Source organism: Meles meles, chromosome 4, assembly GCF_922984935.1.
Source record: "Meles meles chromosome 4, mMelMel3.1 paternal haplotype, whole genome shotgun sequence".
In the NCBI taxonomy this organism is placed as follows: domain Eukaryota; kingdom Metazoa; phylum Chordata; class Mammalia; order Carnivora; family Mustelidae; genus Meles; species Meles meles.
This window is the reverse complement of record NC_060069.1, coordinates 113,295,367-113,320,451: the sequence shown is the minus strand read 5'-3', so window position 1 is coordinate 113,320,451 and position 25,085 is coordinate 113,295,367. Positions and strand designations below refer to the sequence as shown.

Below are 25,085 nucleotides of genomic sequence, written 5' to 3'. Positions count from 1 at the left end.
ATTATGACAACTGAATCTAAGTATTACAGGTGTATGACATAAATCCACTGAAGAGGTGTAAGAAAAAGGGAGATGACCGAAGTGATTTTGGAACACTTTTGAGTGAATAGTTCCACTTGGGCTGCTATAACAGAATTCCAGGGACGGAGTGGATTATAAACAGCATAAATTTATTTCTCACAGTTCTAGGATTGAGAAGTCCAAAATCAAGGTACCAGGTTTGGTGTCTGGTAAGGGTAATTTTCTGATTCACAGATGGCCGTTTTCTTAGTGTGTCCTTGAATGGTGGAAGCAGTGAAGGAACTCTTAGGTGTCTTAAGCAAAATAAGGAACACACGAAGAAAATCCCACACAAGGCAAAAAGCCCAGCACAAGCTGTGAGTACTCTTTCATCTCTTGGTAAGGTGTGTTCTAGGCTAAGGCGGTATGTGTGAAGGACTGCTTGCATGAGACTGCCTTTCTCAGCAAGAGGCAATTAAGGTTAAATGAGGTCATAAGGGTAGGGCACTAATCCAATGAGACTGATATCCTTATAAGAGGAGGGGGCATAGAGAAACAAGATGGGAGTGAAGCTGGAGGTGTTTCAGAGGACACCTACCTAACCTTCCCTGTGGCTGGTTCTGTTCTGGATTGCCAATCAGGCCAGGTGGTTTGAGGGCTATGTCATACAGCACAAGGGGGAGTTGTGGCCCCCTGAGAAGGAGGACCAGCATGGAGAACTGGAAGCATTCAAAGACAGGATATGAAGTAGCAGGAGAAGAAGCTCCTTTGCACTGCCCAGCAGAACTCCTGAGGCCACCAGGTACTTGAGTTCTAGCCCCTCTAGTGTTGACATGTGCGTGCATGGGCACGCGTGCTCACACACACACACACACAGAGTTCCTTATAAAAAAAAAGGGGGGGGGCGCCTGGGTGGCTCAGCGGGTTAAAGCCTCTGCCTTCAGCTCAGGTCATGATCCCAGGGTCCTGGGATCGAGCCCCGCATCGGGCTCTCTGCTTGGCGGGGAGCCTGCTTCCTCCTCTCTCTCTCTCTCTCTCTCTCTCTCTCTCTGCCTGCCTCTCTGCCTGCTTGTGGTCTCTATCTGTCAAATAAATGAATCTTTAAAAAAAAAAAAAGAAGAAGAAGAAGGAAACAAAAGGTATATATCTCCAAGGCAATAAGAAAGCTCTCACAAGGAACTGAATCAGCTCGCACCTTGCTCTGGGACTTCTAACTTTCTATGAGAAAATAAATTTCTGTTGTTTAAGCCCCCCCAGTCTATGGCATTTTATTATAGCAGCCTGAACAGACTCATACAGTCACCAAATTCCTCTTCCTTCTAGTCTCCTATCCTTGGCAACATCTTCTCATGGTTCATGGTGTTTTGGGAATAGAGTGGTTGGTACCTAACTTGACAGTAGTCACTTATTTTGAACAATGGTTTAAGGGGTTTGGCTAAATTTTAGTCACTTGTTCAGAGGGTTCAGAAGCAAAGTAACTGAATCAGGAACTGACATGGACTCAGGAGTGCTTGTGCCCCAAGCTTCTGCCATCAGAGATGGAGCCAGGTTGCTGGTAAATACCCACCAAATTAACTACATCAGAAACTGGCTTAACTTGCTTTTTTGCTTATCTAACTCTCAAACCTATACGTTGTTAGAGAAATAAAATTGAGTAATATTAGCATCAAAATTTTTTTGCAGATAGGTCAGAAAGGAACAGTTCCTTTGGTTTTGTATCATGACATACAAACTTTATGTCTTCATTTTTATCCAGCTCTCAAAGTTTGATTATCATAAATGTAGTATTCAGAAATTCCTTATGCCATGTCATAACCTGAGGTAAGGAATTTAATCGAAGAGATTTGGGACACTGTGCTAGGGGACTTTTATTTGTTGTTTTATTTATTCCTAAGTGCAGATACTGTTGCCCCTAACTTACAGTTGAGGAATTGAGGCCAGAGAAGTTAAATCATTTGCCTAGACTGGCACTGCTAGTATGAGGTAGAGCTGTGTGTCAGCCCCAGTCAGGCTAAGATCCAAATTGCATATTTTTTGTATGATAGTATTTTTCATTGGGAGTGTGGTGACTTTGCAGTCAGAGCTATTTGAAGTAATACACAGTTATCTAGTAGTGATAGGCAGGCCTCCCTGGTCCTGGTCACTCTTTTTTTGTGGCCAAAATGACTGTATATAAGTAAGATGACTCAAATGCTTCAGAATTATGAGTGCCTGTGGGAGAAATGGTTTATCAGGGATCACTAATGTGGTCCAAAACCATGACTTAGAAGTCAGCATTTCCTGTTTAAGTATTTGCAGCTTACCAGGCAGCCAAACTGTAAAAGGTGATGGGGTGTCTGGGAGATAGGATTGAGAGCACAAATTTATCACATGGGGATCTTCTTCTAGCAGAGGCAACAGAAGTTACTTTTTATGAACAGGCCTTGGAAGGCTGACTTTCTCCAGGAAGGAGAATGAAATGGTTACTCCAGAAGAGTGGGCCCTATGTAGAAACCGCTTTTCTTCTATCCGTCTGGTCACCCATGCATGTAGTTCTGCCACGAAAACATCTGAATAAGCACGTAGAGTCCATTGTGGTCAGTAAATGTAAAAATAATTAATGTTAGTTGCAATTTGTATTAATTCTTCAGCCTTGAGATAATAGTCTGGGGCAGGTATATTTTTAGAGTCTGTGTTTTGTTGGGATAAATTCCATTAACCCCACTGTGCACTGAAGAACAAAGAGCAGCCCGCAATCCCTTCCGGCTTCCTGAGCAGGTCCTTTATCTGTCTTCCAAGGTCTCCTCTCAGTTTCTGAATTTCACATAGTCATTGACGTTCTACCGCTTAGAAGAACGTCCAAAATAGGATAACCCAGATTTGGGGGATGGGAGAACGTATGCAGGCGTTTTTGTCACAAGACCTATGTTATGTACAGGGAGAGTAAAAGGAACGAGGCTGTTTTAAGAGCAAATAGAGTAAGCCGACCAATTCCAAGCAGGGAAAGACTGAAGGACCTGCCGTTCCAGAGCTCGTGTGTGGCCAACAGTGTTTTTTCTGGCAGAAGAAACAATACATTCCGCCACTGATAGGGAAGACAGCCCAAGTACGGGCTTCTCCAGTATGGTCACTTTGGCTGACAAGAAAAAAAGCCTTGAAACAGACTGTCCCTGGGGAACCCTCAGGTTCTAAGGCGAGAGAAGCCCGTCCTGAGAGGGGCTAGAGCTCAGGCCACAGGGCTACAGCTGTATGAACCCCTGGCGCGCAGAAGCAAAGCAGCCCCTTGCGCCAGCAGCGCTCACTACGCTTGCCTCGCCTCCCGGCACAGCGCTCTGCGCACGGCGCCCGTGGCTGTCAGTCAGCATCCTCGGCCCGCCCCTTCTGGAGTTCAACCAATTGTAGCCGGGGGTCGGGGGTGAGGAGACGTAGCGGGGCCAGGAAGCAGAGGCCAGGCAATCTGGCGCAGCCTCCTCACATCCCGCGGTCCGAATGCCTAGCGGCCAGAGAGAGCACAGCGGCCAGCAGGGCTCGGCAGTGAGTGCGGGACTCCGGCTTGTTCGCAGGCGCCGGGCTGGGTCCCTGCCGCTCGAGGGACCCAATGCCTGGCGCCTCGGGGGCGCCTCTAGTCCGAGAAGCCCCTTTCTCCGCACGTGCGGACCCCTGAGTTCCCGGCCTGGTGCAGAGGAGCTGCAGACTGGGGGGCCACGGCTGGGAGTCTGGAGCCAGAAAGGGAAGGCTTTCCTCCTCGGCGGAGGCAGAATTGGAGCCTCCGCTGCCGTAGCTTCGGACCTGAGTTGCCCGAGCCGCTGCGGCTCCCGCAGGGAGGGGGCGGGGCTGACGCGAGCATCTCCGTGCTCAGTTTTCCGGACTTGCTGCAACGCGGGCAGGTGCCGCAGCTGAAGACCTCTTTCTAACCCCATTCGGGGCACTTTGCGACTCCTGCCTCCTCAGCCCCATTCTCCGGTCTCACTGCTGCCCCGGGGCCCAGCTGCCACTTGCCCGGCGATGCTCTCACACTTTGGACTCTTATGGCATTATTGAGCTGACACTTTGGGACATCAGATTCAGGTCGTATGGGGAGAGAAGCGTGTGACTTTGCAAGGTGTGATGTGGAAACCCGGGCCTGTCGCCCATCTCCGCTTGATTAAAGGCCACTAGGGTGGTGGTAAGTGGCATTCTCAGTCAGGATTTATACAAATTTCGTGTGTAATTGTCTGTAAAATTTTCCTTTCTTTTCATTATTTACTCTAAAGGAGGATTGCTGACAATTTCCTAAAGATGAAGAATTACACTGCTCAGTGGCCCTTCCCCTTCCTCAGTGTGGTTATCATTTGGAACATCAGGGTGTGCTTGAAGCTGGCGGGACTCCCAGACTCTGATAATTAATTGTCTGATTCCATGCAATGGAGGTAGCAGCACGCTCCAAGGTGTTTGGGTTCTGCTTTCCTCCGCCGGTACTTCGTCTCTTCTTTGCACAGTCTCTGGCCTGATAAAGTGCTGTTATTCGTTACTGAGAAGGGAAACGAAGGAATAGATCACTGAAGTGAGGTTGGCTGTCCCGGTTATCCTGGAATCGGATTGTCCTGAGGGGACAGTGTAGGTTACAATTCAGAGATCATTTTGGACAGGCCTGACCCGCTGATAGAAATAACACCTCTGGCCACCTCATACTAGCGGCTCCCCTGTTTGGCAGCATATTATAGTAGTCGTTTGGAGACCTTTTTTAAAAAACCTGTTTCTTAAGCCCTGGTCCCACAGATTCCGATTCAGTTAGTTGAGTCTGGTCTAAGCATTGGCATTGTTAAAAGCTTACAGGATGATATTAATGTGCATACAAGTTTAAAGAACACAGCCTATCAATGTGCCTTATTTTTTTCTTACAGCACTTACTACTCCGTGACTTACTTAACTGATTTCTTTACTTCTCATCTCCTCTCCAACTGCCCCCCCCCCCCATGAAAGCATGGGGTGCTGCTTTGGAAGAAGGGCAGGAGAAGGCCTGGGTGGTGAGTCAGCACTTTGGGTGTGTGAGGTGGGGATAAATGAAAGAGAAATGGAATCAGGGGAAACAAGTCCCGCAGACTTCTGCTGTGCTTCCTCTTTGTCAAGGGTTGACCTTATTTGATGACCCATCATTGTCATATTCATGGATACGGCTCCATTCTTTCTCTGGATCCTGGCCTATTAAGTTTCAGGGTCTTACCCAGCACCCTGTGAAATATAGGTGCGCTTTGTTATTTATTTATTGAAGTATGGTTAACATACAATATTATACTAGTTTCAGGTGCTCACCAGAGTGGTTTGACATTTATATACATTATGAAATGATTACCACAATCAGCGTAGTTATTGTCTGTCACCATACAGAATTATTACCATATTATTCACTATGTTCTCTATATTACATTTGTATCCCCATGACTTATTTATTTGGTGACTGGAAGTTTGTACCTCTTAATCCTCCTCATCTATTCCCCCCCCACTTCCCTCCCCTCTGACAACCATCAATTTTTTCTCTGTGTTTATGAGTTATGCAGCTGCAATTTGGAAAATTTGATATATAAATTTTTTAGAGGGGGGAGGGGCAGATGGAGAGGGAGAGAGAGAGAGAGAAAGGGAGAATCTTGATCTCAACCCTGAGATCATGACCTGAGTGAAATCAAGAGTTGGATGCTTAACTCAGTGAATCACCCAGGTGCCCCTGATATAGAAATATTTAAGTTTGGGTATATTCCATGTAGATCTGTGATTTGTCTTCTGTGTAGGGGGTCCACATATTCTGAATTAAAATTCTATACACTTGGTCTGACAAGTATAATTATATTTATGTGGATAGCAGTTTAGGGTATATAGAATGGGGACTGTCCCAGAAACTGGATGTGTAGTTATCCTGTAATACCTTATCTTTGTGAAATGGTTGTCTAATTACCTAGGGGAGGGGTTTGCTGCCTAATTTTCTTTTTAGTACTGAACTCAACTATCCATTGATATTATTGACAGTTTTAATTCCAAGTGATGTAAACACTCTGTAATTCTCTTAGGAGATGGGATAGGAAGTTACATACATAGTAGCAGTCTAGAGTTGTTGTGACAGGCCATAAAGAAGTTAGATTGGCTGGTAAGTAGTTTTAATCACCTTTGGCAGAAGAGACCCAACAGACCATGCATTTTACTTTTTGCTTGTCCTTCAAACATAAATATGAGGCATGACTAAGTGGTGGACTGACTCATTAGGAGGATTTGAAAACAAGAGCACTCAAATTTAAATTCCTCCTGAATTAAACATAACTTTTGGATCTGTCTAGATACCTCTTGTTTTCTATAGTGGTAGGATGGGTTGTTGAAGTACGTAATTATCCTAGTCTTTAAGAAAAGTAACATGTGGAGCTTTTCTCTTTGATTTATATTTTTTCAGTTATATTGCTAATTATAAAATTTGACCTTCAGCTCAGATCTGGGAGTGACTTGCCATGTTTAAGTTCATATATATATATATATATAGCCAGTTACTATTTTTTATTAGTAGTAAAGAAAATGTTTGTTCTACTTTGATATACTGAAATCTCTGTGCATCTCAGGATAAAACTGTACTCTTGATTTCAAATATTTTCCTTAATTTTGGTATCTTTAACTTGGATATCATGTGTGTAATCTTGTTGCAGCAAGAAGAACGGTATAAAAGTGAGGAAACATCAACCTGTGCTTTGAATGTGGCAAGAAAAGAATAAGTGCTGTCATGATTGCTTAAATTCAGGACTTTACACTGGAAGGAAAGTCAGATGTAAGCTCTAATCTCTTAGTTCTAAAAGCATCTCTTCTTGGGAACTGGAAAATTTTTTTAAAAAGGTAAATAACATTCAGTAATAAATTTTTATTTTCTGGCTGGTCTAGGAAATTTCTCCTTAGAGTCATTCCGTCTAGCACTTTTGTTTTTATTCAGTTCTAAGGCAGTTTGAGATACTGAATGATATTGTCCTGCTGTCTTTTTAAATAACTTTCTTGGTATAATGCCTGGGTTTTGTATTTGTGGGAAAAGAATAGAGAACGGTTAGAGATTTCTTCTTTCACTTTTAAATTTTTCATTTTATTATTTATTTATTTTTTAATAGATTTTCTTTATTTATTTAACAGAGGGAGAGATCACAAGTAGGCAGAGAGACAGACAGAGAGAGGGGAAGCAGGCTCCCCGCTGAGCAGAGAGCCTGATGTGAGGCTCGATCCCAGGACCCTGAGATCATGACTTGAGCCAAAGGCAGACGCTTAATCCACTGAACCACCCAGGTGCCCCGAAATTTTTCATTTTAAATTGAATTGTTTTTCTGTATTTGGCATAATGCTGTGTTTCTCCTTATGGCTTGTTGTTAATTATTACTTTTAGAAACCTGCTTTTTCTATTTGTAGTTTTTATTTCCTGGTGAAAATTTAGGACACAAAGATAAAGATGAAGGAGAAAAAAAACTGAGGTAACAACTATGAACATTTTCATACATGTCTTTTCAAAGAGATGTCTACATGCCCCTTAGACCACATCTATTTAGATATACAGATGGGTCTAGAAGTCAGGTCTTGCATGTCCCTCCAGTAGCAACTTTCAGTAGAAGTCCTTGGCCATGAGGGGTTTCTTGCACATTTGCTTTGCTACCTATGTCCCTGTGGTCCCCGTAGTTCTGGAGTCTGCTGCCCTTGCCATCCTTCTGCACCCCTGACCGCAGCTGCACTGCTGCCACCTGGCTCTGAATAACACTAACCTCGAAGCTGCTGGTGTTTCTGCAGTACACAGACAGTGCTTACTGTGGTGCTGCTGAATCTCCGTGGAGTATTGTCTTTAGTCTTCTCCCTCTCTGGTCATGAGGGAAGCCTATGATATTTATGGCCAACTCCTGCTCTTCTGTAGAAGACAGATGACAGGGTCCTGGTGACAGGACCTGATGACAGAGTCATTTCTTCTGGTTCATAGGTATTCTTTCCCAGGATTTACTTTGGGATGTGTGGGTGCTTGGGGTTAGGGGTGGGGTTGAGGGCTCATCAAATGGTTAAGTGCAGTCTTTCACAGTGCTTGGTATCCCTGTACAGGGAGCCTGCAGAGGGATAAATATTCATAATTTAGGAGAGGAAATACCTTTTGTCTGATATAAGTGTAAGCTCTTCCATGGGAGTTTCTGGCACTTAGTACAGTGTGTGCTGCAGAGTAGGCTTCCATAATTTTTTGTTCTGTGGATTGTTGCATCAATATATATCATGTAAGGGGGAGGTACTGTGAGTGATTCCAAGAAATATGATACATTGTTATTACAAAGTTGCTTTTTCTTTGATCCTTGGTTTCTGTGTTTTTTTCTCTTTTGTTGTTTTGTTTTTAAGATTTTATCTATTTGACAGATAGAAAGAGACAGATAGAGAGCACAAATAGGGAAGCAGCAGAGGGAGAAGGAGAAGCAGGATCCCCACCGAGCAGGGAGCCCCAACACAGGGTTCAATCCCAGGACCCTGGGATCAAGACCTGAGCCGAAGGCAGACACTTAACTGACTGAGCCACCCAGTTGTCCCTTTTTTGTTTATTTTTTGTATAAGATTTTATTTATCTGAGAGAGAGAGAGCTTGTTGGGGGAAGGGGCAGAGGGAGAGGAAGAGGGACAAGCTGACTCCATGCTCAGCACAGAGCCCTGCACTGGGGCTCGATCTCACAATCCTGAGATCACCACCTGAGCTGAAGCCAAGAGTTGATCCTTAACTAAATAAGCCACCCTGGTGCTCTGGTTTCTGTTTTGTTTTGTTTTGTTTTAATTTTTAATTTTTTAAATATTTTATTTATTTGAGAGAGAGAGAAGATAGAGAGCTGTGGAGGGGGAGCAGAGGGAGAGGGAGAAGCAGATTCTACCCTAAGGGTGGAGCCTGATGTGGGACTCAATCTCAGGAACCTGAGATCACGACCTGAACTGAAATCATGAATCGGACACTCAACCGACTGAGCCACCCAGGTGCCCCTCTGGTTGTTTTTTTTGTTTTGTTTTTATTTTCAGCGTAACAGAATTCATTGTTTTTGCACCACACCCAGTGCTCCACGCAATGTGTGCCCTCCATAATACCCACCACCTGGTTCCCCAGCCTCCCCCGCCCCCCGCCCCTTCAAACCCTCAGTTGGTTTTTCAGAGTCCATAGTCTCTCATGGTTCATCTCCCCTTCCAGTTTCCCTCAACTCCCTCTCCTCTCCATCTCCGCATGTCCACCGTGTTATTTGTTATGCTCCGCAAATAAGTGATTGGTATAGTCTAGTTGGAGGAACAGGAAATATATACAAATACAGAGGAGTGAAAATGCTGAGATGTGAAGTGAGAAGAAAGTGCTGTGGGACTTCTGAGGATGGAGAGCAAGTTAGAATAGCTTAGTTCTGTCTCCTTTATGAGGCAGAGATGAGGAGGAGTTGTGGTCCTTTTCTGTCTCCTTTATGAGGCAGAGATGAGGAGGAGTTGTGGTCCTTGTGGCATGGCAATGGACTAGACAGGTGGAGTGAAAGAGAGAGGGAGTAGGGCGGCTTGCCAGGTCCAGTACAACGTTGCGGGGAGAGCTGGTGCAGTTGAGGTAGTCAGAGATCCTCTGCACCATAGTTTTGCACCCTTTCACCATGACTTCTCCACCTTGTCCTCTATTGAGAGCCTAGCTAGAAACAAAATACTAGTATTTTTTTCTGTTTATCTATGCCAAAGTAAAAACTGGGGAGAGCATTTTGAATTCATTATGTGAAAACAGGTAGGAGTGCCAGGCTCTGAAGTCCTCTGCCTCTAGCAGTTATGATGAGGGATTTGGATCTCCTCTTAATTGTCAGGCTTAGCTTTTCTTTCCTCTATATTCAGGCCAAGTGTCTTCCCTCCTGGGCCCTGTTACTCTGCTGAGGGCTCATCCTCCCTCAGGAGCTGGACATCCAAAGGGTGTTTCAAGTTTTCTGCTGTGTAGGGGGACAGCAGTCCTTGTTTTCTAGAGGAGGTGGGGGTGGTTTGCACAGTCTCGCAGAACTCCTCATAAAATCAGCAGGTTTCCTCTTAATGCTTGTCAAATACAATCACTTTAGGAGTGTTATGTAACTTAAGCTATAAGGGAAGGGGAGTGATTTTATCTCCTTAGACCTCTAGAAATTTAACAGTGACTTTAATTTTCTAATTCTAAGGGTTTGAAGACATTCTTCTTTACCTTTTCAAAGTTAAAACCTAAAATTTGCAGGACAAATATCACTGTATTTGTGTGGAACTCTGGGGTTGGGTTTGAGCAAACTGAATGCGCAACAGATGTTACTGCGCTGTGGCTCTTTGCTTTCCCCTCATGACTTTGGGCCTTTGAGAGGGTTCAGGAAGAGGAAGTGTGGCACCTTTCCTCTTACCACATACTTGGCTGTTGGAGTTGGTGATCTGTATTCTCATCTTCCCTCTTTGAAGGAGTCCTCTGAAGAAAACTGTGCTTCTTAAGTCAACTCTAGCCTCTCCTCCATACAAAGAGCTCTTCATGATACTAGCGGAAAACAAACAAATTCAACTAAAAGCTCGTCTGCAGATCAGAAGAACGAAGACATGGAGTTTTGAGGAGTGAAGGTAGCATGGCGTCGGCCATGGATGATCAAGACACAGACAGACAATGTGGCTCAATTTCTTCAAACTACGGCTTTTCTGCTGTCTGCTTGCAGTGCTGATGGTGGTGGTGCTGGTCGTCAATGTTACTCAGGTAGAGGTGAGTACTTTGTATGAGTACTTCATATGCTCCTTCCTAACTAAAGAAACCAAATCTAAGGATTTTGGGCTAACTAGCCTAGGAAATGCTGGTCATCAGAAAACTTATCCTGGTCATAGCTCTTGTTTTCATTTATTCAGTAAGTGTTTGAGTACTTTAGTGGTTGTATACTGTGCTGGTCACAGAGGGTACAGTGGTGAAGTTGACAGACATGATTTCTTCGCTTATAGAGCTCATATTCTAAATGTACATAGGAGAAAATCATAATCATACAGTAATAATAAGTGATTATTAGGAATTGTGAAGAATACAGTAAAGAAAGGAAAGCAGACTACTGTATAGTTGTTAGGGGGTTGAAGGAGGGTTTTTTCAAGGAGGGGACCTTTTATTTTATTTATTTATTTATTTTTAAAATTTATTTACTTGACAGAGATCACAAGTAGGCAGAGAGGCAGGCAGAGAGAGAGAGAGAGAGGGGGAAGCAGGCTCCTTGCTGAGCAGAGAGCCCGATGTGGGGCTCGATCCCAGGTCCCTAGGATCATGACCTGAGCCAAAGGCAGAGGCTTTAACCCACTGAGGCACCCAGGCGCCCCAAGGAGGGGACCTTTTAGCTGACTGCTGGCCAAAAACTGAAGGAAAACTCAGAGGAGGGAGTTGATGAATCTGTCCTGAAGACTACAGCATGCACACAAGGGCAGGACTGTGTCCTACTGACCCCTCTTTAGTGCCTGGCACTAGGCAGGAACTTTAGTATGCCCCTCTCCCCCTCTTTGCCACTCATAAGTCACTGAAATTTTTGGAGTGATTCTAGACAAAATGATGCTGCTCTTTTACTTTTCTTGGCCTGTGAAACTTCTTAGGTTGTACGTTCATCTTAATTACAGTGTTTCTCTGCTTATTGGCTTTTGCTATAGATGGAATGTCTGTGTCCCCAAGCATTCTGGCCCTCTGAGAACTCTGATTACTGTTGTCTTTTATGCTTTCAGGTTTTTCCTTCAGCCTCCATAGTTTTCCTCATGCACTTTGGCCCTCCAGTACTCTGCTGAGTAACTGAGAGGGACCCTCTGTAGATCCCCTGAGTTCTCTCTGTCTGTATCTCTCCTCCTGCCACTTTGTCTTATGGATTCACTTTGATCTTTTAAGACTTGGCCACGTCTCTTCAGCTTGAGTAGTTGACCAGGCTCTACCCAGGATCCCCTCCCGATGCTGCAGCTTGGAAACGCTTTCAAGGCTGTAAGCAAAGGATCACCCATGCTTTCCGTCTTTCAGGCATCATTGTCCTTTGTTGTCTAATGTTCAGGGTCTGGAAAATCATTGCTTCTTATATATATATATATGTATTTTTTTAAAGTTGTTTCAGATGGAAGGGTAAATCTTACTGTTTCTTTTTCTTGGCTAGCAGTGGAAGTCTGAGGGCTTTGAATTTGAGGGTAAAGTGATCATCGAGAAGATGGAGAGGAGAAGGATTAATGGACCAAGGAGAGGAGATAATGTGATCTAGAGCACAAATGGAGCATAAAACTTTATGTAGGTTGAGACACATCATATATTGTGGGTGTTCTTGTTATCATTTTAGTATTGATTATGTAGGAGTTGCTGTGCTCCTTCCTCTGACCTAAGAAGGAAAAATATCGTGATGGTTGCCAACGTAGATGCATTTGCTGCAGGAGGGAAGGATCTTGAAGCAGTTGTTGCCTGTAGAGGAGGTGGAAGGTGGAAGGCGGGGTACTTGCAGGAGGCTTGTGTGCAGGGGCTAGGAAGAACAGGTTTGGGAGATGGAACTGAGCCTGCAGGATGACAGAAGGGCAGTAACTTTCAAGACCAGGGGTGTGTTCTTCCTTTCCAACCCGGGCATGGCAGGATGGCTCCCGCGAAGAAGGGTGGCGAGAAGAAGAAGGGCCGTTCTGCCATCAACGAGGTAGTGACCAGAGAATACACCATCAACATTCACAAGCGCATCCATGGAGTGGGTTTCAAGAAGCGTGCCCCTCGGGCACTCAAAGAGATCCGGAAATTTGCCATGAAGGAGATGGGAACTCCAGATGTGCGCATTGACACAAGGCTCAACAAAGCTGTCTGGGCCAAAGGAATAAGGAACGTTCCATACCGCATCCGTGTGCAGTTGTCCAGAAAACGTAACGAGGATGAAGATTCCCCAAACAAGCTCTACACACTGGTCACCTATGTACCTGTCACCACTTTCAAAAATCTACAGACAGTTAATGTGGATGAAAACTAATTGCTGATTGTCAAATAAAGGAATACGATGGGGGTAACTAAAAGCTGTAAAGTGAAATAATGAAAACAGTGATGCCTGATGCTTTTCCAAGTTGTATCCACACTGCTGCTCAACTGGAGAATCCGTATGTAATGCAATGGAAGACACTTCCAGTGAGATTTAGCTGTAAATTTATGCTGGGAATAGGGTCATGGTTGAGAACTGAGTTTTAGGAGAGATTCCCATGATTTTGAAGTAAATGAAAGCAAGGTGCTAAAAAAAAAAAGAAAAAAAAAGACCAGGGGTGTGCATCGCACTCTTCTTCATTGGTTTTGTGAGTGTGTGAGTGTGTGTGTGTGTTACCACATTAAATAGCGTGGGTATACAAATAGGAAAAAGAAACTTGTGTGGGTCTAGGTTGAGTGAGGAGGCAGGAAAAGGGAGAAAGAGAGACTTGAGAGGGTAGGCCAGAGTCCCACATCATTGATGTTATCGCAGGAAGGAGTGTGAGAAAATTCCCCTAGTACTCCTACTTTCGTTCTTGAGAATTTGCGGACTGAATGCCAACTAAGAGCTCTAATTATCTGCACCAGGACTAACTTAGCAATAAGGGAGAAGGGAGATAAACGGCAGTGATAAACGATTAAGACAATTCTCACATTGACAATAACAAATAGTTCTTTTTTTAGAGTGCAGTAAAACATTTTCCCTGTCTAATGAGGTCATCTTGTCCAAGTTGAGAATATTGCCATGACTTTTAAACTGTTCAATTTATTACTGTGATGGAAATTGATAGGAAGATTAGGGTAGGGGATGGAGAACGGGAAAGGCTCTGAAGCTCGGCAGTCTGCCATCCCTTAATTTCCTTTCCATCCTATGCTTCTGGTCCTAACGATGCTTTCTTGTGATTAGAGTATCCAGTCATTTCCTGAAAAGTACAGACTCAGTTTTAATTAAAAATATCACATAATATGAGGGGCACCTGGGTGGCTCAGTGGGTTAAGCCACTGCCTTCAGCTCAGGTCATGATCTCAGGGTACTGTGATGGAGCCCTGCATGGGATTCTCCACTCAGCTCCCCACCCCTCTCTGCCTGCCTCTCTGTCTACTTGTGATCTCTCTCTCTCTCTGTCAAATAAATAAATAAAACCTTTAAAAAATATATCACATAATATGAGAAGGAGGTGTATGTAGCAGTATCCAGCAAAAGTTGTAGAAGGGATCATTAGTATCTCTCTGATAAGCTCTCATTGAGCATGTCCTGTTTTTTTCCCCACTTATTCATTGATATTTTAAATATATATATTTTTCTGATTATAAAGATAGTACCAGTCTGTTAGGGATTTGGCTACAAGTAAAGAAACCTGATTCTGGTTGACTTTAATATTAAGGAATATTACTCATTTATAGTAGAGTCAGGAGGTAGTTGAGCACAGCTGAGGCTCCGTTTTTCTGTAAGTCTCTGGAGTCTCTGTAAGTTCTTTGTAAGTCTCTTATCTCTACCCTCCTTCCTTGGTGTTAACTTTTATGCATGGCATCCTCTCTCATGGTTGGATTTAAGGATGCTGTCATAGCAATAGGTGCTTGTGTCCTTGTTCATGTTCAGCTTAAGAGATAGTTTGTTCTCTTATTACTCTCTGAAGAGTTACTTACATTTTTCCATTTGCAGCTAAAATTCAGATAGCTGTTACTAGAACACTGGCATGGTCTGGATTTGACTGCATGCATCCACCAGAAACTTCCAGCAACCTCTCCTGGATTTTCATAGCTAGGATTGGCTTTAACCCACTGAACCACCCACGTACCCCAAGACTGTGTTATATTAATTTCAAATGAACAATACGGTGATTCACCAATTTTACATATTATTCATTGCTCATCCCAATATATGTACTCTTATTCCCCTTCACCTGTTTTATCCATCCGCCTCCCAGCTTCCTTCTGGCAATCACCAGTTTGTCCTCTATATTTAAAAGTCTGTTTTTTTTTTTTTTTTGGTTTGTCTTTTTCTTTCTTTCTTTGTTTTTTTCTTGTATATCACATATGAGTGAAGTCATATGGTATTGTATCTTTGTCTAACTTCACTTAGCATTATACTCTCTAGGTCCATACATGTTGCAAATGGCAAGATTTCATTCTTTTTATGGCTGAGTGATATTCCATTGTATATATATACACCACATCTTCTTTGTCCATTCTTCTGTGGATGGACACTTGAACTGCTTCCATATCTTGGCTATTGTAAATAATGCTGCAGTAAACAGAGGGGGGCATATATCTTTTTGAATTAGTGTTTTCATTTTCTTTAGGTAAGTATCCATTAATGTAGTTACTAGATCATTTGGTAATTCTATTTTTTACATTTTTTTAACATTTTAAATAATTTATTTTTTCAGCGTAACAGTATTCATTGTTTTTGCACAACACCCAAGTGCTCCATGCAACACGTGCCCTCCCTATTATATTTTTTACATTTTATTTTTTTTATTTTTTATTTTTTTTATTTTTTACATTTTAAAAAAAGATTTTATTTTATTTATTTGTCAAAGAGAGAGAGAGAGCACAAGCAAGTAGAATGGCAGGCAGAGGGAGAAGCAGGCTCCCTGCTGACCAGGGAGCCCGATGCGGGACTTGATCCCAGAACCCTGGGATCATGATCCGAGCTGAAGGCAGCCGCTTAACTGACTGAGCCACCCAGGCATCCGGTAATTCTATTTTTTAACTTTTTGAGGAAACCTCCATACTGTTTTCCACAGTGGCTGCACAAGTTTGCATTCCTACTAATAGTGCCTGAGGTTCCTTTTTCTCCACATCTTTGCCTTCTGTTGTTGTTTCTTACATTGTTGATTTTAGCCGTTCTAACAGGTTTGAGGAGATAACTCATTGTGGTTTTGATTTGCATTTTCCTGATGATGAGAGACATTGAGCATCTTTTCACGTGTCTCCTGGCCAGCTGGATGTCTTTGGAAAATGTCTGTTCATGTCTTCTGGCCATTTTAAATTGGATTATTTGCTTCCCCCCCCTTTTTTTTTTCCGTGTTGAGTTATATAAGTTCTTAATGTATTTTGGATAGTACCTCTTTATGGATATGTCATTTGCAAATATCTTCTCCCATTGCGTAGGTTGTCTTTTTGTTTTATTGATTATTTTCTTTGCTATGAAGAATCGTTTTATTTTAATGTAGTCCTAATAATTTATCATTGCTTTTGTTTCCCTTGCTTGAGGAAATATATCTAGAAGAATGTTGCTATGGCCAATGTCAGAGAAATTACTGTCTGTGCTCTCTTCTAGGATTTTTTATGGTTTCAGGTTTCCTGTTTAGGTCTTTAATCCATTTGAGTTTGTTTTTCTGTATGGTGTAAGAACGTGGTCCATTTAAATTCTTTTACATGTAACTGTCCAGTTTTCCCAACACCATTTGTTGAATAGGCTGTCTTTTTCCCATTGCACATTCTTGCCTCCTTTGTCAAAGATTAATTGACCAAATGATCATGGGTTTATTTCTGGGCTCTTTATTCTGTTCTGTTGATCTATGTGTCTATTTTTGTGCTAGTACTATACTGTTTTCCTTACTACAGTTTGTAATATATCTTGAAATATGGGATTTTGATAGGTCCAGTTTTTTTGTTTTTTTTTTTAAATTTATTTATTTGATGGAGAGGCGAAAGAGAATGAGCGGGGCAAGGGGGGATGCAGAGAGAGAGAAGCAAATTCCACACTGAGCAGGAAGCTCTATGTCACGGGACCCCATCCCAGGACCCTAGGGTCATGGCCTGAGCCAAAGGCAGATGCCTAACTGACTAAGTCACTCAGGTGTCCTGTGATACCTCCAGTCTTGTTCTTTTTCAAGATTGCTTTGGCTCTTTGGAATCTTTTATGGTTCCATACAAATTTTAGGATTATTTGTTCTAGTTTTATCAAAAATGCTATTGGTATTTTGATAAGGATTACATTAAATTTGTGGATTACTTTGGGTAGTATGGACATTTTAACAGTATTAGTTCTCCTAGTCCATGAGCATGGAATATCTTTCCATGTGTTATGTCATCTTTAATTTCTTTTATCGTGTTTTGTAGTTTTCAAATTACAGGTCTTTCACCTCCTTGGATAAGTTTATTCCTAAATATTTTATTGTTTTTGGTGCAATTGTAAATGGGATTATTTTCGTAATTTCCCTTTTTGCTGCTTTATTGTTAGTATATAGAAATCCAAAGGATTTCTGTATATTGATTTTGTATCCTGAAATTGGTTGGTCTTGAATAGCTGGGATGGCCCAAGGAACAAGAGTAAGAGTAGGAAAGGAAGAGAGGAAAAGGGTAGGAAGGAGAAGGGGGTATGTCATGAGCATGCATGGTTTGGTCCTTAATGGTTTGTTATATCCTTACAACAACTGAAAAAGACAAGGAGGATGGAATGTTTCCTTTTTAAAAAATTTTTTTAAAGATGGTATTTATTTATTTGACACAGAGAGAGAGAGACAGTGAGAGAGGGAACACAAGCAGGCGAAGTGGGAGAGGGAGAAGCAGGCTTCCAGCCAAGCAGGGATCCAGATGCAGGGCTTGATCCCAGGACGCCAGGATCATGACGTGAGCCGAAGGCAGACACCCAACGACTGAGCCATTCAAGTGCCCTGGATGGAATATTTCCCAATAGGCAATCAGTAGATAAGGGAAAATTTTCTTTTCTTTCTTTTCATTGAGATAAATGACATATAACATGTAGGTTTAAGGTATGCAGTGTGTTGATATGATATTTATATATTGCAATATGATTATCACCATAGGATTTTATAATATCAGATCTTATAACATAGTCTTTTTTTTTTAAGATTTTATTTATTTATTTGACAGACAGAGATCACAAGTAGGCAGAGAAGCAGGCAGAGAGAGAGAAGGGGAAGCAGGCTCCCCGCTGAGCAGAGAGCCTGATGCGGGACTCGATCCCAGGACTTTGGGATCATGACCTGAGCCGAAAGCAGAGGCTTTAACCCACTGAGCCACTCAGGCGCCCCTAACATAGTCTTTAATCCATTTTGAGAGGTCTAAGAAATGGGTCTAGTCATTTGTCTGCTTGTTGTCCAGTTTTTCCAACACCATTTTTTGAAGAGACTATGCTTTTGAGTACTATGCCATTGAGTACTTGTGTCTCCCTTATCAAATATTAGTTGATTCTAGGGGTGCCTGGCTGGCTCACTTGTTCTTGATCTTGGGGTCATGAGTTTCAGCCCCACATTGGGCATAGTAATTGCTTATAAAAATTAGGTGATCATATATGTGGGGCTTTATTTTGGGGTCTTAATTCTATTCTGTATTTATGCCAGTACCGTACTATTTTGATTACTATAATTTTGTAGTGTAGTTTGAAAACAAGAAAGTATGATACCTTTAGTTTTGTTCTTATTTCTTAGGATTGCTCTGGTTATTCGGGTTCTTTTACAAATTTTGTTTTCCCTGTTTTTTTAAATTAAAAATGTCATTGGAATTTTGATAGGGATTACTTTATAAATGTCTGTTAGGTCCATTTGATATAATGCATGTATGGTCCAAATCCTATATTTCCTTGTTGATTTTCTCTCTGGATGATCTGTCCATTGCTGACAGTGGAGTATTAAAGTCCCCTACTATTCTTTTATTGTTGTCTATTTCTCCCTTCAGTTCTGTTAGTATTTAATATATATGTTAATATATTTAGGTGTTCTGTTGTTGGGTTGGTATATGTTTACGATTGTTATATCCTCTTGATGAATTGACCTCTTTATCATTCTATGATGTCCTTTTTTGTCACTTGTTCCTATTCTTGTCTTAAAGTTTATTTTGTTTCATATAAGCATAACCAACCTCTCTTTCTTTTGGTTTTTACTTGTATATGGGATATCTTTTGACATCTCTTTGCTTTCAGCCTGTGTGTGTCCTTAAATCTGAAGGTACCTTTAGGCCACCTATTTTTTGGGGGGGGGGTCCTTTAAAAAAAATCCATTCAGCTATTATTTGCCTTTTTCTTGGTGAATTCAATCCACTTACATTTAGAGTTATTTGTTGATATATAAGGACTTAATAATGCCATCTTATTAATTGCTTTCTGATTGTTTTGTATTTTCATAGTTTCTTTTTCCCTCTGTTTATGCCTTTTATAAAGTGGTGTTTTTCTGTGGTAGTATGCTCTGTTTTTCCTTTCTTTCTCTTGTGAATCTGTTCTGTTTTTGCATTGTGGTTACCATGGGATTTATATAAAATATCTCATAGATAAAGCTGTCCCTTATAACTCCATAACAACTTAACTTCAGTAGCATACAAAGCTCTGTCTACCTTTTACTGATGTGGGTCTTGATCCCAGGGCCCTGGGATCATGACCTGAGCAGAAGGCAGATTCCCAACTGACTGAGCCACCCAGGCGTCCCTACAATTACAGTTTTCTAAATCTGACTGTATGTTTCTCTTTACTGTTGTGTAGAATACTTTCATATGTTCTCATGTCACCAATTAGTGTCTTCATTCAGTTCTTCAGTTTGAAGAACTCTTTTCAGCATTCTTGCAAGGCAGATCTAGTGGTGATGCACTTTCTCAGCTTTTGTTTGTCTGAGGCAGTCTTCATTTCTCCTTCATATTTGAAGCTAACTTTGCAAGACGCAGTATTTTTGGTCAACACTTTCTTTTAACACTTTGAATATGTCATTTCACTTTTCCTGGCACAGAGTTCTGCTGAGAAACTTGCTGACAGCCAAATGGGTGTTCCTTTCAGATTACAGTCTTTTTTCTGGCTGCTTTTAAGATTCTTTGTGTTTGTTGTTGTTGTTGTTTTTTTTTTTTAAAGATTTTATTTATTTATTTGACAGAGATCACAAGTAGGCAGAGGGGCAGGCAGAGAGAGAGGAGGAAGCAGGCTCCCTGCTGAGGAGAGAGCCCAATGTGGGGTTCGATCTCAGGACCCTGAGATCATGACCTGAGCTGAAGGCAGAGGCTTAACTCACTGAGCCACCCAGGTGCCCCGCTGCTGTTAACTTCTTTTGTTTTCTAGAAAGTGGCACTATAACTCAAGTTTCTGGTTTCTTTGCTGATAGATATTAGTCTGTTTTTCTGATAGCACTCTTTTATCAGACTTACACTTGCCACCTTATCTGGGAAGTGTATGCCAGGAGCTGTTGCAGTCAGAGGAGGTGTGAGTTTGTACTCAGGGTGTTGGGGTGCTCGTGGGCTTGGTGGAGAGATTGTAGGTGAGGTTCTCCCATAGGCTTATGGACCAGCTTCCTGCTAACGTTTTGAGCACAGTCAGCAGGAACTGCATCCCTTCAATGCCCTTTGATATTCTCATTTGCCTTTTCCCTGATCTTCTCCCTCCCACCAGTCATGGAGGTCCAGCCTCAGTACTCTGGGTGCTGCCAGAGAGAAATGGGTTTCCCCACTGGCATCTCATTCAACAGGAATGGCTTGGCTTTAACTCCCACTCTCCTTTTCCTGCTTGGGAGAGGGTGCTGTGAGAGTTCATCCGCACTGCATTGTGTTGGGGAGGGACAACACCAGCAGAGTTTCTGATTACCACTCCACTGCACTACCAGGGGCATGCTGGAATCTCCTGCTCTAGGGAAAGCTGGATTTCCACCCACTCTTTTTCATTCATTGGGATCTTCAGGTTTTCCCTGACTGTGACCATAAGGGGTTGGGCCAGGTTCACTGGCTTTTCTGCAGCCTGTGCTGAGTCTGTCTGCCTATTACCAGATGCACATGTGGGCGAGATGCCTCAGTCCCTTGGCATCTGGTGCTGTTCCCCACAACTCCCACAAAGGCCCTTTTGTTTGTGGACAGATGCCTGATGAGTTGTTGAAAGGGGAACAGAAAAGGAATGTCTTAGGCTGTCACATGCTGATGTCAGTTCTGGTAAGACAAAATTTTCAGTCATTTTTGTTCCCTCTATGACTTTTTTTTTTTTTTTTTTTAAAGATTTTATTTATTTGAGAGAGAGAGAGAGAGCGCACGACCAGGGTGGGGCAGAGGGAGAAGCAGACTCCCTGCTAAGCAGGGAGCCCCATGCGGGGGGGTATTTCCTGAGATTCCAGGATCGTGACCTGAGCCGAAAGAAGATGCTTAATCAACTGAGACATGCAGGCACCCCCATCAGACTATTTTAAAAAAGATCTTTTATTTTTAAGTGATCTCTACACCTGACATGGGGCTCAAACTCACAACCGTGATATCAAGAGTTGCATGCTCTATACCAGCTGAACCAGCCAGATGCCCCAGAGAATTTTTTAGAAAAGTTTTATGTTTAAAGTGAAATTTTGGGGCACCTGAGTGGCTCAGTGGGTTAAAACCTCTGCCTTTGGTTCAGGTCATGATCCCAGGGTCCTGGGATTGAGCCCTGCATCAGGCTCTCTGCTTGGTGGGGAGCCTGCTTCCCCCTTCATTCTGCCTGCCTCTCTACCTACTTGTGATCTCTTGCTGCCAAATAAATAAAAAAATCTTAAAAAAAAAAAAAGCAAAATTTTTTTTTTATTATTAAGTTTTTTAGTGTAATTCCAGTGTAGTTAACATACAGTGTTACATTAGTTTCAGGTGTACAATATAGTGACTCAACAATTCTATACATAATTACTCAGCTCATCACCATAAATGTACTCTCTTATCCCTTTGAGGTGTTTCACCCATCACCACCACCTCTCTTCTGATATGCTTTATTTTCAACAAGTACCTTCGTTAAAATTATTTTTTTTTCAGCAAGAATTTAAAGCATATTTCAGAAGACATGGTTATAAAAGATATATATAAAACATTTCATCTAAGAAAAATAGGATACACATTTTCTTCAAGTATACACAGAAGAATACACTGGTTAAATCATAAAAAGAGACATAACAGGGCACCTGGGTGGCTCAGTGGTTTAGGCCTCTGCCTTCAGCTCGGGTCGTGGTCTCAGGGTCCTGGGATCGAGCCCCACATCGGGCTCTCTGCTCCGTGGGGAGCCTGCTTCCTCCTCTCTCTCTGCCTGCCTCTCTGCCTAGTTGTGACCTCTCTCTCTGTCAAATAAATAAATAAAAAATATAAAAAAAAAAAAAAAGAGAGACATAACAAATATTAAAATTTATGGAGACTGAAATCATACCAAGTATATTTTTTAACCACAGTGATACAAAGCTAAAGATCAACAATAAAAAAAAAAGCTGAAAAATCTACACTATAAATATTAAATATTTAATATGTAAATATTAAGCACTATACTATTGCAATTGACCTAATAAGAAAGGAATTAGCAAATCAAAATTTATCCCAAAACAAAAGGAAAAGACTATATTCCAAAACCTATGGGATGAAGAAAAAGCAGATGTTAGAGTGAAATTTATGCTATAAGTGTTTGTATTAAGAAAAAAATTTGAGGGGTGGGGTGGGGTTATGGACATCGGGGAGGGTATGTGCTATGGTGAGTGCTGTGAAGTGTATAAACCTGGTGATTCACAGATCTGTACCCCTGGGGATAAAAATACATTATATGTTTATAAAAAATAAAAATAAAAGATTAAAAAAAAAAAAAAAGAAAAAAGTTTGAGAGGCACCTGGGTGGCTCAGTCAGTTAAGTGTTTGACTCTGGCTCAGGTCATGATCCCAGTGTCCTGGGATTGAGCCCCATGTCAGGCTCCCTGCTCAGGGGGCAGTCTGCTTCTCCCTCTGCCCGTCCCCCCAACTTGTGCGCTCTGTTTCTCAAATACATGAATTAAAAAAATATTTATTTATTTGGCAGGAGAGATCACAAGTAGGCAGAGAGTCAGGCAGAGAGACAGAGGGAGAAGCAGGCTCCCCACTGAGCAGAGAGCCCAACAGAGGGCTTGATCCCAGGACTCTGAGATTGTGACCTGAGCTGAAGGCAGAGGCTTAACCCACTGAGCCACCCAGGAGTCCCTCAAATAAATAAAATCTTAAACGAAAAAAAAGGGATGCGTGGGTGGGTCTGTCAGTTAAGTGTCTACCTTCGGCTCAGGTCATGATCCCAGTATCCTGGGATCAAGCCCCATGTGGGGCTCTCTGCTCAGTGGGAGTCTGCTTTTTCCCCTCCCTCTGTCTGCTGCCCCCCCCTGCTTGTGTGCTCTCTCTCTCTGTCAAATAAATAAATAAAATCTGTAAAAAAATAAAAATAAAGAGCATAAAAATTAAAAAAAATTGAAATAACTTTACACCTCAAGGAACTAGAAAAAGAAGAAACTTACGTAATATTTAGTAGAGAAGGAAACAAAAAAAATCAGAAACAAATAGAGACAAGAATAAATAATAACATAATATTGAAAGTAATGATCCATTTAAAAAAATATACATATTGGCAATGGTTTAATTACATTAAAAAGAAACAGAAGACTCAAAAACCAGAATGAGAAATGGAAGAGAAACAATACAGCAGATACCCACAGAAACACATTGTGTGGTAACAGATTACTATAAACAATTATATACTAAAAAATCAGATAACTTAGAAAAAAACTCAGATAAATCCTAAAAACCAAGAAGTCACCAAGATTGAATCATGAATCTTGAATCCAAGAGATAGAAAATCTTCTTAGACCAATAAGAATGAAGATTGAATTAGGAATCAAAAATCTCCCAGCACAGAAGAGCCTAAGACCTCATGGTTTCATTGGTGAATTCTACCAAACATTAGAATATGTAATAAATGACAGTCTTTATCCAAATGTTACCAATAGGGGCACTTGGGTGGCTCAGTCATTAAGGTTCTGCCTTCAGCTCAGGTCATGGTCCCAGGGTCCTGGCATTGAGCCCCTCATCGGGCTCCCTGCTCAGTGGGAAGCCTGCTTCTCCCTCTTCCACTCCCCTGCTTGTGTTCCCTCCCTTGCTGTGTCTCTCTCTGTCAAATAAATAAATGAAATCTTTTTTAAAAAAAATGTTACCAATAATGGAATAGAGGGAACACATTCAAAATCATTTCATGAGGCCAGTATTACCCTGGTACCAAGCAAAGAAAAACAATACAAGAACCAGGGTGTTTGAGTGGCTCAGTCGGTTTAGTGACTGACTCTTGAGCTCAGCTCAGGTCTCGATCTCAGGATCCTGAGTTCAGGCCTCACAGTGGGCTCAGTGCTGGGCATGGAGCCTGCTTAAACAACAACAACAACAAACAATATGAGAACAAAAAGTCTACTTTTTCCAATAAAGAATTGCTACTCGGACTGAATTTTCTGTTGATATCTATGTGCATCTACCTCCACCCCCTTATTCTCAATCTGCAGGTGTCTTTAGGTCTAAAATGAGTCTTTTGTAGGCTAAGGCAAAATTGACAGGAAATGTTTTGTGCTGATCTCAGCCTCTTAATTACCACTGTTGTTGCTGGACTGGCTCTTGTGGTTCTTATTATGACTGCAAGCAGGAAACTTTGAAAAACAACAACAAGTTTTATTATTCATAGGTTCTGGAGGGTATACAGCACACCTGAGGCAACATAGTGAGGTCATGGGTAGAGAAAGAGATAAAGAGTGTGGACCTGGGGTTCTGCTGTTTTGGGGGGAATCTAAGGACAGGGGCCTGCAGTTTCACAGGTTCACTCTTTATTGGTGAATTTAAAACATAAAAGGGGAATTTAGAACACAGGAAATGGTCACTTACCTAATCTACCAAGATCTCTAAACCAAAGGAGCCTGTTGGAGGTGGTGACCTGACTCTTTAGTCTTGTGGCTGGCATTGTGTATTTCCGAGATAGCGGTCTTAGAAGTGGATACCTCTTTGAAGTGTGTGCCTTGGCAATCAAAATTGAGGTAAAAATTCAGGCACTTGGATTACCAAAAAAAAAAAAAAAGGCCCAACAAAAACAAAAGCAACTACCAGGGCTTACACTATAGTAGGAAGATTACAGCGATTTCCCATATACTCTTGGCCCCTTTACATCTTAGCCTCTCCCATCATTATCATTATTACCAGAATGGTACATTTTCTTTTTTTTAAGATTTTATTTATTTATTTGACAGGGAGAGAAAGCAAGTGAGCACAACTAGGGGGAGCAGTGGGCACTTGTAGAGGGAGAAGCCGGCTCCCTGCTGAGCAGGGAGCCCCATGCTGACTGGATCCCAAGACCATGGGATCATAACCTGAGCCCAAGGCAGGTGCTTAATGACTGAGCCAACCAGGCGCCCCTGGAATGGTACATTTTTTTAACCAAGGAATAACCTACCTTGACCTACCATGATCAT

The 25,085-nt window shown here is 42.0% G+C and overlaps 2 protein-coding genes across 7 annotated transcripts in view; both read left to right on the top strand.

Annotated features, from left to right (window-relative positions):
- The first annotated feature begins 4,008 nt into the window (after positions 1–4,008).
- Positions 4,009–25,085, top strand: part of NXPE3 (neurexophilin and PC-esterase domain family member 3) — a 45,703-nt gene continuing 24,626 nt past the window's right edge. Inside the window, exons 1-4 of one of the 6 annotated variants that reach the window (XM_046003274.1) lie at positions 4,009–4,144; positions 4,863–4,985; positions 6,642–6,760; positions 10,404–10,692. In XM_046003274.1, coding sequence (XP_045859230.1) covers positions 10,600–10,692 — 93 coding nt within the window. In that variant the 5' untranslated portion in view covers positions 4,009–4,144; positions 4,863–4,985; positions 6,642–6,760; positions 10,404–10,599. Of the gene's footprint in view, positions 4,145–4,862; positions 4,986–6,641; positions 6,826–7,199; positions 7,261–8,934; positions 8,955–10,403; positions 10,693–25,085 lie in introns of those variants that run through there. The other 5 variants (XM_046003272.1, XM_046003273.1, XM_046003275.1 and 2 more) reach the window with 5 other exon arrangements.
- Positions 12,530–12,962, top strand: LOC123940443 (60S ribosomal protein L31-like). The gene has a single exon (XM_046003278.1). The coding sequence runs from the start codon at positions 12,554–12,556 to the stop codon at positions 12,929–12,931; it is 378 nt and encodes a 125-aa protein (XP_045859234.1). The 5' UTR covers positions 12,530–12,553; the 3' UTR covers positions 12,932–12,962.